Source organism: Eleutherodactylus coqui, chromosome 8 (assembly GCF_035609145.1).
Source record: "Eleutherodactylus coqui strain aEleCoq1 chromosome 8, aEleCoq1.hap1, whole genome shotgun sequence".
Taxonomy (NCBI): domain Eukaryota; kingdom Metazoa; phylum Chordata; class Amphibia; order Anura; family Eleutherodactylidae; genus Eleutherodactylus; species Eleutherodactylus coqui.
This window is the reverse complement of record NC_089844.1, coordinates 64,679,556-64,696,153: the sequence shown is the minus strand read 5'-3', so window position 1 is coordinate 64,696,153 and position 16,598 is coordinate 64,679,556. Positions and strand designations below refer to the sequence as shown.

The following is a 16,598-nucleotide window of genomic DNA, read 5'->3' as shown; positions in this document are numbered from 1 at the left end:
AAACAATGATTTTGATTAGAGATGAGCGAGTATACTCGCTAAGGCACATTACTCGAGCGAGTAGTGCCTTAGCCGAGTATCTCCCCGCTCGTCCCTAAAGATTCAGGAGCCGGCGCGGAAGACAGGTAGGTGAGTTGCGGCGGGGAGCGGGGGTGGAGCGGGGAGCGGAGAGGGAAAGAGAGATCTCCCCTTCGTTCCTTCCCGCTCTCCCCGCCGCCCCCCGACTCTTTAGAGACGAGCAGGGAGATACTCGGCTAAGGCACTACTCGCTCGAGTAATATGCCTTAGCAAATATACTCGCTCATCTCTAATTTTGATGTTTAAGAAATTGTTTGGAAAATTAATAACTTTGGAAATATCAAGACATACATTCCCATACCTGGGTGTCCATCTATCTTTATATTTGATATTACTTTTAATGTTTTTTTTTACTTAGTAATCTCATATACCATAAAATAAATGTTTTTAAATCATAAAATAGTATTGAATGTCAATGAAAACCAAGTTTATCTTAAGAGAATGCAAATGTGTGCCCACCTGTACATATGGTGCTACTAGACCCAGGCCGTCCTACTCTCTGTTATCATGGGTGCTATTATTATGGCACATGTCATGCTGGATTGAGTAGTTGTACAAGTCGACAAGTTTCAGATTCAAAGATGGAGTGTAACCAGTAACTGGTAATACAGATCTTATAGGACAATCTAGTATAGCAGAACCAAGTATAACAAGTCAATAAAGATTTCATGGACTAAACAGCCATAACTGTCCAAACTGGATTAAGTCCTCAAGTGGGGCACCTACCTAGAAAAGAGGAACCCCACTAAGGGAGAGAGACCAGAGACTAGTCCAAGACTACTGGCAACAAGTACACTGAGCACTATCTCTAATATGCTGAATAACTTAAGATACAAAGCTGAATAAAACCCTAAAACAAAGTTAGAGGAATTGGACTAAATAGCACCAGTAAAAAAAAAACCTTACTGGCTGAGCTATCAATCATCACAGCCAGCGAAACAGCTAAACAGCAGAAGGGATGAGTAACAGAGATGAGCGAGTGCGCTTGGATAAAGCAGTTACTCGAGCGAGCATCGCTCTTTTCGAGTAACTGTTTAGTGGTCCGAGCAGGCTCAGAGGGACGGCGGGGGGCAGGCGTGAGCAGGGGGGTAGCAGAAAGGGGGGGGAGAGAGAGATCTCTCACTCCCCCCCCCCCCCCCGCTACTGCCCGCCATCCCCCCCCCCCCCCCGAGCCTGCTCGGACCAGTAAGCAGTTACTCGAGAAGAGCGATGCTTTCTCAAGTAACTGCTTTATCCGAGCGTGCTCGCTCATCTCTAATGAGTAACCCTCGACTGCCAAGGTTAAGTGAGCCGTGCATGGGCCAGTAGGTGCATCAGAAGCCCGAAAGTCACAGCACAGTGGACGCCATGACAGCACAGAGGAGGATGTTCCTCTGTCTCTATCTTTTAATTTTAATCACAATCAGATGATTACACAGAGTTCTTGTCCACTGAATTGGTTTTGGTAAGACTATTGTGAGAAAAAATAAATTGATATTTAGCATAAAATTCAAAAATATTTTAAAAATTTCACTAAAGAAAAAGAACTTTTGAAATTATTTCCTACATTGCAAGCGAAATTAACTTGACATGACATAGCTGTTGGCGGCAGATGCAACCTAATAATTTTTCGGATGTGAAAAGCCAAGATAACTGTCAGTCCCAATCATCTCATCAAGTCTGAGATCTGGAAACTTTGCATTGGCAGTGGATATATCTTGCTTTGCTACGGCACTCATGGCTAATAAAGGGGTTGTCCCAGGATTAAGTATTATATTTTTCTGTGAGATCATGCAAAACAATTTTTAATTGGGATCATTTAGAAAAAGAAATTCTCCTGTACCGAGAGGTTCCTGTTAAATATTTGTTTTGGAGCTGCCTGGTGTTTTTTTTTTTTTTAGTAGTGGACATTCCGAGAAGGGAATCAATAGAATACAGGGGGCGCCATAGCAAGTAACAGCAATATCTAGACATGGCAGCATTAAAGCTGGATACACACATTGGATAAATGTTGACTGTCCTCCACAAGCAGATGTGAGGGGAAGGTTGGATTGGGAATATTGAGAATACTAATTATCTCTCCATTAGAGATGAGCGAGTAAACTCGCTAAGGCACATTACTCGATCGAGTAGTGCTTTAGCCGAGTATCTCCCCGCTCGTCTCCAAAGATTCTGGGGCCGGCGGGGGGTGGGGAGCGGCGGGGGAGAGTGGGGAGGAATGGAGGGGAGATCTCTTTCTCCCCCCCGCTCCCCGCCGCAACTCACCTGTCACTGGCCCAATTATTATTATTAATACATTAAAATTAGAATAATTAAATAATGCAAATGGCTCTTACCTTGTCTGTATGTGGAAGTTGTTTGTGGTCCCTGTGTGCTCATAGTCATGGATAGCAGCAGCCAAGATCATTGCCAAAATTTCCAGTTCTGTGAGCCAGTGCTGCAAAATTCCAGCAATGCACAATCATAATTATGTACATTTCAAACACCATTTTACCAATAATTTAAATGTGACATGAGAGAAGCTCCTCCATCCTATATTAGCCCATTTAGATGAGCATAGGCGAGTTGTGCCTGAGATTCTCGGGCGCAACCTGCATGGGATAGCACATGGACGCACGACCATGTGCAGTCTGAGCGGCGGGGCCAGTGAACATTGTACATCCTACTCTCTTCTGCGATGTGCACCAGAAAAGGACATATTACAGTAGGTTTTTTTCACTCGGATTATGAGTCTGCATGAAAAAGCACTCATGGGAATAACCAAATTGGCTAGAATGGGTTTGTGTGCTGTCTGTGTATTTCATGGACAGCACACGAACGGGATATACGCCCATTTGAATAGACCCTTATACAGGATATTAAATCAGTATAGGAAATAAAAAGAACCAGGGTCTAAATATTGCCATTCCAAAAGAGAGAAATGAGGGATATACAGAACTCTGGCACAAATTGATCCAAATTTAATATTTAATATGAAAAGGGCGAGTGGCTTAGAGGTGTTCTAAAAGACCCCAGAACTATGAATGGCATGCACCATTTTTGGCTGCAAAATATTTGTGCAACGTTCCCCAGCCATGAGGTGTTGTAAGGGGTTAATGTTCAGGGACTGTGTGTGAATTGGCTTTAAGGAAAACAGAGTGTAGAGGACTGGAAGGTCCGAGCGGATTGTAGGGTGTGGCGCTCCTTCCATCTGTTCCTGCTTTCTATGTTTGGCATCTGGCCAGGGACAGGTGTGAGCTAGGCAGCTACTGAGTGAGGAGGCAAACTGGGTGTTAGCAGTTCCGGCCTGCCCCTTATAGGACACCAGCGCCATCTGCCCTATGGGTATCTGCTGCCTGGCACCTGTATCACGAACGGAGGAGGGCTGGCGCATGACATCCCAGTATCTCCTCAGGAACGACCAGTTACTGGCATTGTTCTATCCCTTCACTTCAGCACAGGACTGCACAGCTGTGCAGTAACAGGAGGACTTTGTAAGTTTGACATAGAAACCATCATTGGAAACCACCATTAAAGGACTGTGTATCATAGTATAGCTGCGGTCGGACACTGCCTTAAGTTATTGGAGCATCCGTGGTCAGTGGAGAGCATCAATATACCGCATATCCACAGAGCTCTCACTTACCCATATTGTTATGAGCGCAGTACAGTGAGGGCCGCCATAGGCCTCCAATGAATCTATGTTGGCTGGATCCTGGCCATGAGGCCTTATTAACTATATTCCTGGCTACCACAGGCAAAGCCATTATGCCTGTCTATGCTGGCGCTTGCCAATACCCCCCTGGTGGATAAGGACATACCCCAACCTTCATCTTAGTCATCCCCTTCATAAGGAAGAGAAATGTGTGTAACGGGTCTAGCAAGTTGCACCACATTTATCATATGTATGCCACTGTAAGGGTTGATTCACACATGGTAGATATGTTGCAGAAACCTCTGCGACTGAAAATCAGTTCTCTCCTCCGAATGGATTTTTTTGACAGAAAGCAGGTAAATTTCTGCAAGCCCCATTTAGATGAATGGAACAGTCGTAGAAATTTCTGCAACAAATCTGCCACATGTGGATGTACCTCAAACATATTTTTGCCTATCTGGTCCAGTGATCAATGAGTGGAACAGGTTACCATGGGAGGTGGTGAGTTTCCCTTCAATGGAAGTCTTCAAACAAAGGCTGGACAAATATCTGCCTGGGATGATTTAGTGAATCCTGCACTGAGCAGGGGGTTGGACCCGATGACCCTGGAGGTGCCTTCCAACTCTACTATTCTAGCATTCTATCATCCTGTCAAACATTCAGAGAGTATTTATAAAGCTGCCACTTTCTGAGCATGTTGCTTTGTTCCTATCAGCATGGCAGAGACAGGGAAGCACATGACTGAGGACAGATAATGTAAGGGACATGACTTTAGAAGTCTTTGGTCAAGTTTTGATTCATTGTGCTTGATCAAGAGAGAACAATAAACATCTCGTTTTTTGCTTCCTCTTAAAAAATATGGAACTGAGATTCTGATTTTGATGTTTGATGAAGCCAACGAAATAACATCCAATGTAAAAAGATGAAGAGATAGAGAAATATAGATTTCCTGTACTTTGCGAGACTGAATAGAAAAAAAAAGCCGCTAACGGCAGGCATATCATTACCCTGACAATGTTCAGAGACACAGACAAGTAATGATAGTTTAGTATTAATATGCCATGAAGATTTCCAAACTACGCTGAATATGTGTACATTCCTATATGTCATGTGTCATTCACATGAATCATAATGTTTGGCTCGCTCATAGTAATACTTACAGGTAGGAGAAATAAAGGAAAGAAATGTAGATTTTTTTCATGTACTTATTAGCATTAGTTATGCATTTTTTGTGCTTTTTATTTCCTTTTCCTACTGTAATGTGACCGGGTGATTTTTCTGGCCTAATGCATGGTGTCACACAAGGAAAGTAGGAAAACAGTCTTCTGTAACAGTTAAATGGGATCTACACCACGGTAGTGGTGGCACGTGGTTCACTTAAAGGGATATGCTGGATAGTTGATGACGTTTCAAGTTTTCGCCCATCCACTGGATAGGTGAACACTGATAGATAGTGGGGGTCCGACTGCTGGGATCCCTGCCGATCACAAGAACAGGGCTCCTGTTTCTCCCATCCTCTTCACTTCAACTATCTGGATTACCTCTTTAAGTCATACTCAGACCCCTCATCTTGGTGTTTCTTCTCGTTACGCTGCCTGCTTATAGCCTCCAGGCATGCACTGTGGCAAGACCCAGACATCACCGCTTCTATGCTCCTCGGACTCTTCACTGGCTTCCTAACAATGCATTTACAATCCGTAGCAAACGAAGATTGCAACCTCAGAGAGCCCTTCACAGGGTGATAGTTTAGCAATGGGTTGAGGCAAAATGAAAGTGGGCTGTCCAAGGGGTGTGGCTTATATAAAAAGGTGGGACTAAATATAGTCAGAGCCCCTACATGAATTTTAGCCCCCAAGATAAAACTCCTAACTTTATTTAGATCCCAGAAAAGCCCAAAATATAATATTCAGTCCTTCGACCAGACTATATACTTACCAGCCCCACTCCCAGCTCTTGGTCAGCTCTGGGAATCACTGCTTTCTGTCCTGATGTCTTCTTGCATCAATATGTTGTTGCACCTCCACAGACTGGATGCTGGTTGAGGTCAATACCCGGTAGTGCCAAGAGCTGTACAAGAGCTGGGGGCGAGGAGGGTAAGCATTCAGGCCGCTAGTGGACTAATCCAATGGATAATTACTTGATTTTCATTTTTCCACCCTGCACCCTAATTTTAACTTACCTTCCCGGCAACAGGGTAAAAACCATATATCACAGAGTGACTGGGTGAGGGAGACAAAAATAGGGTGACTCTTCTTTAAAACCATGTGAGCCAACATGCCTGAGTTAACTATTTGTGTCACACTTGCTATCTCCACATTAGTTTTTCTCTACAGGCTGTACACGAATGAGTCAGATTCCACTGCGGGAGCCCACTGTAGATCCCGGCTCTGACCCCAACCGGCGACCCTTCAGGCCTGTCATTTCTGTACTGCGAATGACTGTGAATGCTCGCTGTCAGTCATGTGCAATACAGAGCTTTTCTTTTTTTAACCCTTTCCAATCCAATTTGTATCCTGGTTTTCCTAGGGGGCTTACTCTTTTCTTGCAGTTATATAACGGTGCTACCTGCTGGCTAAAGCCAGAACTGCATGAGGTGACACGTTGGATAGGCTCTGACAGCAGAGAGGCTGGCCATATACAGTAAGAGAACCCCGACGGATGTCTTCCAACATCGGAGCTGTACAGCCTTAAATCATAATGTCTTCAGAGGTCAGACAGTGGATTAGAAAGGGTTAATATTTGTTTTTTCCATGCCGTTGCTAAACGATGACGCGGGTGCCTGCAGCCTATCTGCAATGTCAATTGCGGATGGGCTGCAGGTTGGATGGATTCCATTGACTTCAATAAAGGCCGTCCATGCGGATTCCAGACAAAAATAGAACATGCTGCGCATTTAAATCCGCTCGTGCGATTCACAGTTGCTATCCTTTCATCTGAGCGGATATGCGAAATTTCTATGTCTTTCATTGGCGTGGAATATCGCAAATTGTCCACACAGGTAACGATCTCAGATTCCGCAGTTGAAATCCGGTCGTGTGAAGCCGGCCTTTTACTATGTGGGAACAAGACTGCTGTACGCATTGGGGCTTATTTACTAATACAGTCAAAAAGTTAGTAAATGCACCAGATTTATCAAAGTTGCTCCATGGAATAATACATCTGTCAAATTTTTAATCTGCCTAAAGTTACAGCACCTTTTAGTTGGCTTTAGGCGTCCCTCACACAGGCGCTTTTTACCACGATTAGCGCGGCACTTTCAGCACCGCACTAGATGCGGTACAATGCTCCCATTGTTTTTAATGGAATCGCTCAGTCAGCAGCTCGAACGCGGCGCTTTTCAGCGCAACGATTTTTGAGCGGTGCATGTTCTATTTTGCAGCATTTAACGCGCCTCATCAATGATGCAAATGAAAGTAAAACGCAGCAAAGCATCGTGATTTAAATCGTGGCGCTTTCAGCAATGCTTGTGTGAGGGAGGCTTAAGATTATGCCAAAAATTGTGCTAAAATTTTGGTGCAATTCACACCCCTTTTAAGGAAGGAACGCTCCCTTGTCTAACAGCAAAAAATTGTCAAAAAGTGCCTTAAACACATGTGGCAAAACCATGTACGACGGTTCTCTGGCGCAATTTGTGCCAGAAAACTGTTGAATTTTCAATTGTACATTAGCCCCATTGTCTCTCTGGAACAAGGGAACCGTGTGGCCTAGAATCCCCTGTGCCCTCACATCACCCCAAGCATTTTGATGTTCCCGTAGCAACCTGCTCATACTCCACTCAGACCTACAGACCCACTGCCTCACAATATGTGTGATTTCCAATTAACTACATACTAAAGTATACAATACAGACACAATACAGGAGACTTCGCCCCTTCCTTTACACTGCTAAGTAATGTTTAATACTAGAAATGAGCGAGTATTGTCCTTAGTGAGTATGCTCGCTAATCTCTATTTAATACTTATCATTTTTATATCCCGGTTACAAATATGGTATATTGCCACAAAAGAACTTTATACCTTATAAAAATACACCAAAAATCACAGTGCACATAACATTGGCCTTGACAACTGCCTTCCGTTGATATTGATTTTATTACCCATCCAGAGCGTGGCAAAAATGTGGCATTGGGCCTTTATTATGAAAATTAGTTCTGACAAAAAAAGAAAGAAGGCATAGTAATTAGAGATGAGCGAGCACCAAAATGCTCGGGTGCTCGTTACTCGGGACGAACTTTTCGCGATGCTCGAGGGTTCGTTTCGAGTAACGAACCCCATTGAAGTCAATGGGCGACCCGAGCATTTTTGTATTTCGCCGATGCTCGCTAAGGTTTCCTTGTGTGAAAATCTGGGCAATTCAAGAAAGTGATGGGAACTACACAGAAACGGATAGGGCAGGCGAGGGGCTACATGTTGGGCTGCATCTCAAGTTCACAGGTCCCACTATTAAGCCACAATAGCGGCAAGAGTGGGGCCCCCCCCCTCCCAAAAACTTTTACTTCTGAAAAGCCCTCATTAGCATGGCATACCTTAGCTAAGCACCACACTACCTCCAACAAAGCACAATCACTGCCTGCATGACACTCCGCTGCCACTTCTCCTGGGTTACATGCTGCCCAACCCCCCCCCCCCCCCACAGCGCACACCAAAGTGTCCCTGCGCAGCCTTCAGCTGCCCTAATGCCACACCACCCTCATGTCTATTTAGAAGTGCGTCTGCCATGACGGGGAACCGCAGGCACACACTGCAGAGGTTGGCACGGCTAGGCAGCGACCCTCTTTAAAAGGGGCGGGGCGATAGCCCACAATGCTGTACAGAAGCAATGAGAAATAGAATCCTGTGCCACCGCCATCAGGAGCTGCACACGTGGGCATAGCAATGGGGAACCTATGTGCCACACACTATTCATTCTGTCAAGGTGTCTGCATGCCCCAGTCAGACCGGGCTTTTTAATTCATAGACACAGGCAGGTACAACTCCCTATTGTGAAGTCCCTGTCGACCGACAGCATGGGTGGCTCCCTGGAACCCACCGGCGATACACAAAAATATCCCATTGCATTGCCCAACACAGCTGAGGTAGTAATGTCGTGCTTAATGCAGGTGGGCTTCGGCCCACACTGCATGCCCCAGTCAGACTGGGGTTCTTTACAAGTGGAAACAGATGCATTTATAATTCCCTGTGGACCCACAGCATGGGTGGGTGCCAGGAAGCCACCGGCGGTACATAGAAATATCCCATTGCATTGCCCAACACAGCTGAGGTAGTAATGTCATGCTTAATGCAGGTGGGCTTCGGCCCACACTGCATACCCCAGTCAGACTGGGGTTCTTTACAAGTGGACAGATGTAGGTTAAACTCCGTGTGCACCTACAGCATGGGTGGCTCCCTGGAACCCACCGGCGGTACATAGAAATATCCCATTGCATTGCCCAACACAGCTGAGGTAGTAATGTCGTGCTTAATGCAGGTGGGCTTCGGCCAACACTGCATGCCCCAGTCTGACTGGTAATATGTACCTTAACAGTAACCGCGCTGGTGGGAAATGGCCTCGCCGCCATCATGTCTTTGGGAAGCCTCTGTTTCCACACCCCAGAGACATACCATTAGCAGCGGTATAGGCAGAGCCCATAATTAGTAACATTTCAGCTGTAGCATTAGCGACAGGCCCCACTAACATATCACTAGCAGCATTATAGGGGGAGCACAGTCTTAGTTCCATTTCAGTAATAGTAGCAGCCTACACAGGCCCCAGTAACAATTCCGAAGCAGCAGTATAGGAGGAGCACAGTCTTAGTTCCATTTCAGTAGTAGTAGCAGCCTACACAGGCCCCAGTAACAATTCCGAAGCAGCAGTATAGTGGGAGCGCAGTCTTCGTTCCATTTCAGTAATAGTAGCAGCCTACACAGGCCCCAGGAACAATTCCGAAGCAGAAGTATAGGAGGAGAGTAGTCTTAGTTCCATTTAAGTCATTGTAGCAGCCTACACAGGCCCCAGGAACAATTCCGAAGGAGCAGTTCAGTGGGAGCGCAGTCTTAGTTCCATTTCAGTAGCTGCAGTATAGCCAAGGCCCAAGTTACATTTATGTAGCTAAAGTGTAGGCCAACCCCACACACACTTCTGTACCATGAGTGCAGGCGAAGAACATACAAATTGCTATGATTACACTGTAGGTGAGGGCCCAAAAAAATTGGTGTACCAACAGTACTAATGTACCTCAGTAAAAATTGGCCATGCCCAACCAAGATGGCAGGTGAAACCCATTAATCGCTTTGGTTAATGTGGCTTAAGTGGTAACTAGGCTTGGAGGCAGCCCAGTTTAACGAAAAATTGGTTCAAGTTAACTTAAGTGGTAACTAGGCTTGGAGGCAGCCCAGTTTAACGAAAAATTGGTTCAAGTTAAAGTTTCAACGCTTTTAAGAGCATTGAAACATATAAAAATTGTTTAGAAAAATTAGATGAGTGAGCCTTGTGGCCCTAAGAAAAATTGCCCGTTCATCGTGATTAAGTGAGGTTTCAGGAGGAGGAGCAGGAGGAGGAGGAGGAATATTAGACACAGATTGATGAAGCAGAAATGTCCCCGTTTTGGATGGTGAGAGAGAACGTAGCTTCCATCCGCGGGTGCAGCCTACGTATTGCTTACGTATCGCTGCTGTCCGCTGGTGGAGAAGAGAAGTCTGGGGAAATCCAGGCTTTGTTCATCTTGATGAGTGTTAGCCTGTCGGCACTGTCGGTTGACAGGCGGGTACGCTTATCTGTGATGATTCCCCCAGCCGCACTAAACACCCTCTCCGACAAGACGCTAGCCGCAGGACAAGCAAGCACCTCCAGGGCATACAGCGCTAGTTCAGGCCACGTGTCCAGCTTCGACACCCAGTAGTTGTAGGTGGCAGAGGCGTCACGGAGGACGGTCGTGCGATCGGCTACATACTCCCTCACCATCCTTTTACAGTGCTCCCGCCGACTCAGCCTTGACTGGGGAGCGGTGACACAGTCTTGGTGGGGAGCCATAAAGCTGTCCAGGCCCTTAAAGACTGTTGCACTGCCTGGGCTGTACATGCTGCTCGATCTCCGCACCTCCCCTGCTACCTGGCCCTCGGAACTGCGCCTTCTGCCACTAGCGCTGTCGGATGGGAATTTTACCATCAGCTTGTCCACCAGGGTCCTGTGGTATAGCAACACTCTCGAACCCCTTTCCTCTTCGGGAATGAGAGTGGGAAGGTTCTCCTTATAGCGTGGGTCTAGCAGTGTGTACACCCAGTAATCCGTAGTGGCCAGAATGCGTGCAACGCGAGGGTCACGAGAAAGGCATCCTAACATGAAGTCAGCCATGTGTGCCAGGGTACCTGTACGCAACACATGGCTGTCTTCACTAGGAAGATCACTTTCAGGATCCTCCTCCTCCTCCTCCTCCTCCTCATCCTCCTCAGGCCATACACGCTGAAAGGATGACAGGCAAGCAGCAGGGGCACCGTCAGCAGTGGGCCAAGCTGTCTCTTCCCCCTCCTCCTCATCCTCCTCATGCTCCTCCTCCTCCTCCTCCTAAATGCGCTGAGATATAGACAGGAGGGTGCTCTGACTATCCAGCGACATACTGTCTTCCCCCGCCTCTGTTTCCGAGCGCAAAGCATCTGCTTTTATGGTTTGCAGGGAACTTCTCAAGATGCATAGCAGAGGAATGGTGATGCTAATGATTGCAGCATCGCCGCTCACCACCTGGGTCGACTGCTCAAAGTTTCGAAGGACCTGGCAGATGTCTGCCAACCAGGCCCACTCTTCTGAAAATAACTGAGGAGGCTGACTCCCACTGCGCCGCTCATGTTGGAGTTGGTATTCCACGATAGCTCTACGCTGCTCATAGAGCCTGGCCAACATGTGGAGCGTAGAGTTCCACCGTGTGGGCACGTTGCACAGCAGTCGGTGCACTGGCAGATTAAAGCGATGTTGCAGGGTGCGCAGGGTGGCAGCGTCCATGTGGGACTTGCGGAAATGTGCGCAGAGCCGGCGCACCTTTACGAGCAGGTCTGACAAGCGTGGGTAGCTTTTCAGAAAGCGCCGAACCACCAAATTAAAGATGTGGGCCAGGCATGGCACGTGCGTGAGGCTGCCGAGCTGCAGAGCCGCCACCAGGTTACGGCCGTTGTCACACACGACCATGCCCGGTTGGAGGCTCAGCGGCGCAAGCCAGCGGTCAGTCTGCTCTGTCAGACCCTGCAGCAGTTCGTGGGCCGTGTGCCTCCTAAGCTGAGTAGTTTCAGCACGGCCTGCTGACGCTTGCCCACCGCTGTGCTGCCACGCCGCGCGACACCGACTGCTGGCGACGTCCTGCTGCTGCTGACACATCTAGATTGCGAGACAGAGGTTGAGGAGGAGGAGGAGGAGGAGGGTGCTTTAGTGGAGGAAGCATACACCGCCGAACATACCACCACTGAGCTGGGGCCCGCAATTCTGGGGGTGGGTAGGACGTGAGCGGTCCCAGGCTCTGACTCTGTCCCAGCCTCCACTAAATTCACCCAATGTGCCGTCAGGGAGATGTAGTGGCCCTGCCCGCCTGTGCTTGTCCACGTGTCCGTAGTTAAGTGGACCTTGCCACTAACCGCATTGGTGAGGGCGCGTACAATGTTGCGGGAGACGTGGTCGTGCAGGGCTGGGACGGCACATCGGGAAAAGTAGTGGCGACTGGGAACTGAGTAGCGCGGGGCCGCCGCCGCCATCATAGCTTTGAAAGCCTCCGTTTCCACAACCCTATATGGCAGCATCTCAAGGCTGATAAATTTGGCTATGTGGACGGTTAACGATTGAGCGTGCGGGTGCGTGGCGGCGTACTTGCGCTTGCGCTCCAACAGTTGTGCTAGTGACGGCTGGACGGTGCGCTGAACTACACTGGTGGATGGGGCCGAGGACAGCGGAGGTGAGGGTGTGGGTGCAGGCCATGAGACGGTAGTGCCTGTGTCCTGAGAGGGGGGTTGTATCTCAGTGGCAGGTTGGGGCACAGGGGGAGAGGCAGCGGTGCAAACCGGAGGCGGTGAACGGCCTTCGTCCCACCTTGTGGGGTGCTTGGCCATCATATGTCTGCGCATACTGGTGGTGGTGAGGCTGTTGGTGGTGGCTCCCCGGCTGATCTTGGCGCGACAAAGGTTGCACACCACTGTTCGTTGGTCGTCAGGCGTCTCTGTGAAAAACTGCCAGACCTTAGAGCACCTCGGCCTCTGCAGGGTGGCATGGCGCGAGGGGGCGCTTTGGGAAACAGTTGGTGGATTATTCGGTCTGGCCCTGCCTCTACCCCTGGCCACCGCACTGCCTCTTGCAACCTGCCCTGCTGCTGCCCGTGCCTCCCCCTCTGAAGATCTGTCCTGTGTAGGCGTTGCACACCAGGTGGGGTCAGTCACCTCATCGTCCTGCTGCTCTTCCTCCGAATCCTCTGTGCGCTCCTCCCTCGGACTTACTGCCCTTACTACTACCTCACTGCAAGACAACTGTGTCTCATCGTCATCGTCCTCCTCACCCACAGAAAGTTCTTGAGACAGTTGGCGGAAGTCCCCAGCCTCATCCCCCGGACCCCGGGAACTTTCCAATGGTTGTGCATCAGTGACGATAAACTCCTCTGGTGGGAGAGGAACCACTGCTGCCCAATCTGAGCAGGGGCCCGAGAACAGTTCCTGGGAGTCTTCCCGCTCCTGAGCATGTGTCATTATAGTGGAGTGAGGAGGCTGGGAGGAAGGAGGAGCAGCAGCCAGAGGATTCGGATTTGCAGCAGTGGACGGCGCAGAACTGTGGCTGGACGATAGGTTGCTCGAAGCACTTTCTGCCATCCAGGACAGGACCTGCTCACACTGCTCATTTTCTAATAAAGGTCTCCCGCGTGGACCCATTAATTGGGCGATGAATGTGGGGACGCCAGAAACGTGCCTCTCTCCTAATCGCGCAGCAGTCGGCTGCGACACACCTGGATCAGGAGCTCGGCCTGTGCCCACACCCTCACTTGGCCCTCCGCGTCCTCGGCCGCGTCCACGTCCTCTAGGCCTACCCCTACCCCTCAGCATGCTGTATTACCAGTGATTTGATTTCACAGGCAGGAAATAAATTGGCGCAAGCCTGCAGGCCAAATATAATTTTTTAACTTTTTTTAAAAAGGAAAGGCCCACTGCCTCTAGTGAATGAATAATAAGTTTAATAACTGTGTTGCGGCCCTGCAAAAGTGTCACAGAACTTTACTGTTGCAGAGTTATTAACTGTGGCAGAGCAGGTATTTCCCAGGCAGGAAAGAAATTGGCGCAAGCCTGCACTCAACCGTAGCTGGTTGCGTCTGATTTTTTTACGTTCTCCGCGCTGCACACACGTACCCAGAGCCCTGACGGCTGTCAGAGGCAGGGCAAATATACTTTTTTCCCTTTTGTTTAAAAGGAAAGGCCCACTGTACCTATTCAATGACTAATATAACTGTGTTGCGGCCCTGCAAAAGTGTCACAGAACTTTACTGTTGCAGAGTTATTAACTGTGGCAGAGCAGGTATTTCCCAGGCAGGAAAGAAATTGGCGCAAGCCTGCACTCAACCGTAGCTGGTTGCATCTGATTTTTTTACGTTCTCCACGCAGCTCACACGTACACAGAGCCCTTAGGACTGACAGAGGCCGGGCAAATATCCTTTTTTCCCTTTTGTTTAAAAGGAAAGGCCCACTGTGCCTATTCAATGACTAATATAACTGTGTTGCGGCCCTGCAAAAGTGTCACAGAACTTTACTGTTGCAGAGTTATTAACTGTGGCAGAGCTGGTATTTCCCAGGCAGGAAAGAAATTGGCGCAAGCCTGCACTCAACCGTAGCTGGTTGCGTCTGATTTTTTTACGTTCTCCACGCAGCACACGTACACAGAGCCCTTAGGACTGACAGAGGCAGGGCAAATATACTTTTTTCCCTTTTGTTTAAAAGGAAAGGCCCACTGTGCCTATTCAATGACTAATATAACTGTGTTGCGGCCCTGCAAAAGTGTCACAGAACTTTACTGTTGCAGAGTTATTAACTGTGGCAGAGCAGGTATTTCCCAGGCAGGAAAGAAATTGGCGCAAGCCTGCACTCAACCGTAGCTGGTTGCGTATGATTTTTTTACGTTCTCCACGCAGCACACACGTACACAGAGCCCTTAGGACTGACAGAGGCAGGGCAAATATATTTTTTTCCCTTTTGTTTAAAAGGAAAGGCCCACTGTGCCTATTCAATGACTAATAACTGTGTTGTGGCCCTGCCTACACAATTCTGTGCCTGTAGTATCAATGCAGGGTGCAATGCTCTGCACCACCGATTTTGAGAAAGAAAAAAAAAAGCAACACAGCTAACAGCAGCCTGCACAGTACTCCACACGGTTAAATGTGGCCCTGGAAAGGACCGTTGAGGTTCTTGAAGGCTACACTCACTCCTAACACTCTCCCTGCCTAAGCACCACTTCTGTCCCTAATGCCGGGTGCAATGCTCTGCACTGCCGATTTTGAGAAAAAAAAAAATGTCTCCACTGCTAACAGCAGCCTGCACACACGTAGATGTGGCCCTAAGAAGGACCGTTGGGGTTCTTGAAGCCTACACTCACTACAAACACTCTCCCTACAGCAACTCCAATAGAACAGCACTTTCCCTCAGCTAACTCACACGGCATCTGAGGCGAGCCGCGGGAGGGGCCGACTTTTATACTCGGGTGACATCTGATCTCCCCAGCCACTCACAGCAGGGGGGTGGTATAGGGCTGGAACAACACAGGAGGAAGTTGTAATGCCTTCCCTGTCTTTCAATTGGCCAGAAAAGCGCGCTAATGTCTCAGAGATGAAGCTGAAAGTAACCCGAACACCGCGTGGTGCTCGTTACGAGTAACGAGCATCCCGAACATGCTAATATTCGCCCGAGCATCAAGCTCGGACGAGTACGTTCGCTCATCTCTAATAGTAATCAGATCAAAAATTCAATTGAAAGGGGTCATACCAAAATTTCAATTTTTCCGTATCAATAGGATAGGGGATAACTTGCTTATCCTGGGGGTTTCTCTCAGTCCTTCTCACTGCGGGGTAACTGCACCCCGGAGGAGACTAAATGGAGCGCTGGTCGCACAATCGCACTAGTGCTCCATAAACTTTCAGTGTGACTCCAGAGTGGCACACGGTCGGATATTTCCGTCAGCCTCATTGAAATGAATGGAGCAGTGACCATGCATGCCCGTTGACGCTCCCTTCATACCGACGTCACTGCAGGAAGAGAAGCGAACGCTGCAGTAACAGGCAGAATAGAACACAGGAGTCCCATTCTGCAGATCGGCGAGGGTCTCAGCAGAGGATAGGGGACAATTAGTTATCTTGGTGCATCCCCTTTAATGATTCTACAACCCTACTCTATCCCCTTCATGTTTGTTACAGGTTCAGCTCTTGCTCACACATGGGGTCATGTGTTCCTCTCTATGGCCCTATATGCAACCTCCTCAAGCTGTGGGGTTACTCTGGGAGTTGTATGATACCTTTTATTAATAAATTTATCATGATCCCTTTTTTAACCCAAAATACTAAATTATATCTTAGCAGTAAGAAACAAGAAAAAGATTTTCCCAGGCCTTTCTCTTCCCGTTACTGACAACCAATCCTATTTTTGGCAAGAGAAATTCTGACGTGAACACGCACCTTAAATACAGTCATCTAGGGAAACTCGAAGATTCCTCTCGAGTTTCAAAGGCAGTGAGTGAGTCTGTGAGACACATGGTTTTTCTTATTAAGAGGCAGACTTTAACCCTTTCCAATCCAATTTGTATCCCGGTTTTCCTAGGGGCTTACTCTTTCTCTGCCTTTATACAATGGTGCTATCTGCTGGCTAAAGCCAGTACTGCATGAGGTGACATGTTAGATAGGCTCCGACAGCAGAAAGGCTGGCAATATACGGT

The 16,598-nt window shown here is 48.2% G+C and overlaps 1 protein-coding gene across 1 annotated transcript in view; it reads right to left on the bottom strand.

The window, feature by feature from the left end:
- The window catches only part of PDE1A (phosphodiesterase 1A), a 169,457-nt gene that overhangs the window by 29,798 nt on the left and 123,061 nt on the right, over positions 1-16,598 (bottom strand). The window contains exon 7 of the mRNA XM_066575752.1: positions 2,394-2,494. Coding sequence (XP_066431849.1) covers positions 2,394-2,494 — 101 coding nt within the window. The remainder of the gene's footprint in view (positions 1-2,393; positions 2,495-16,598) is intronic.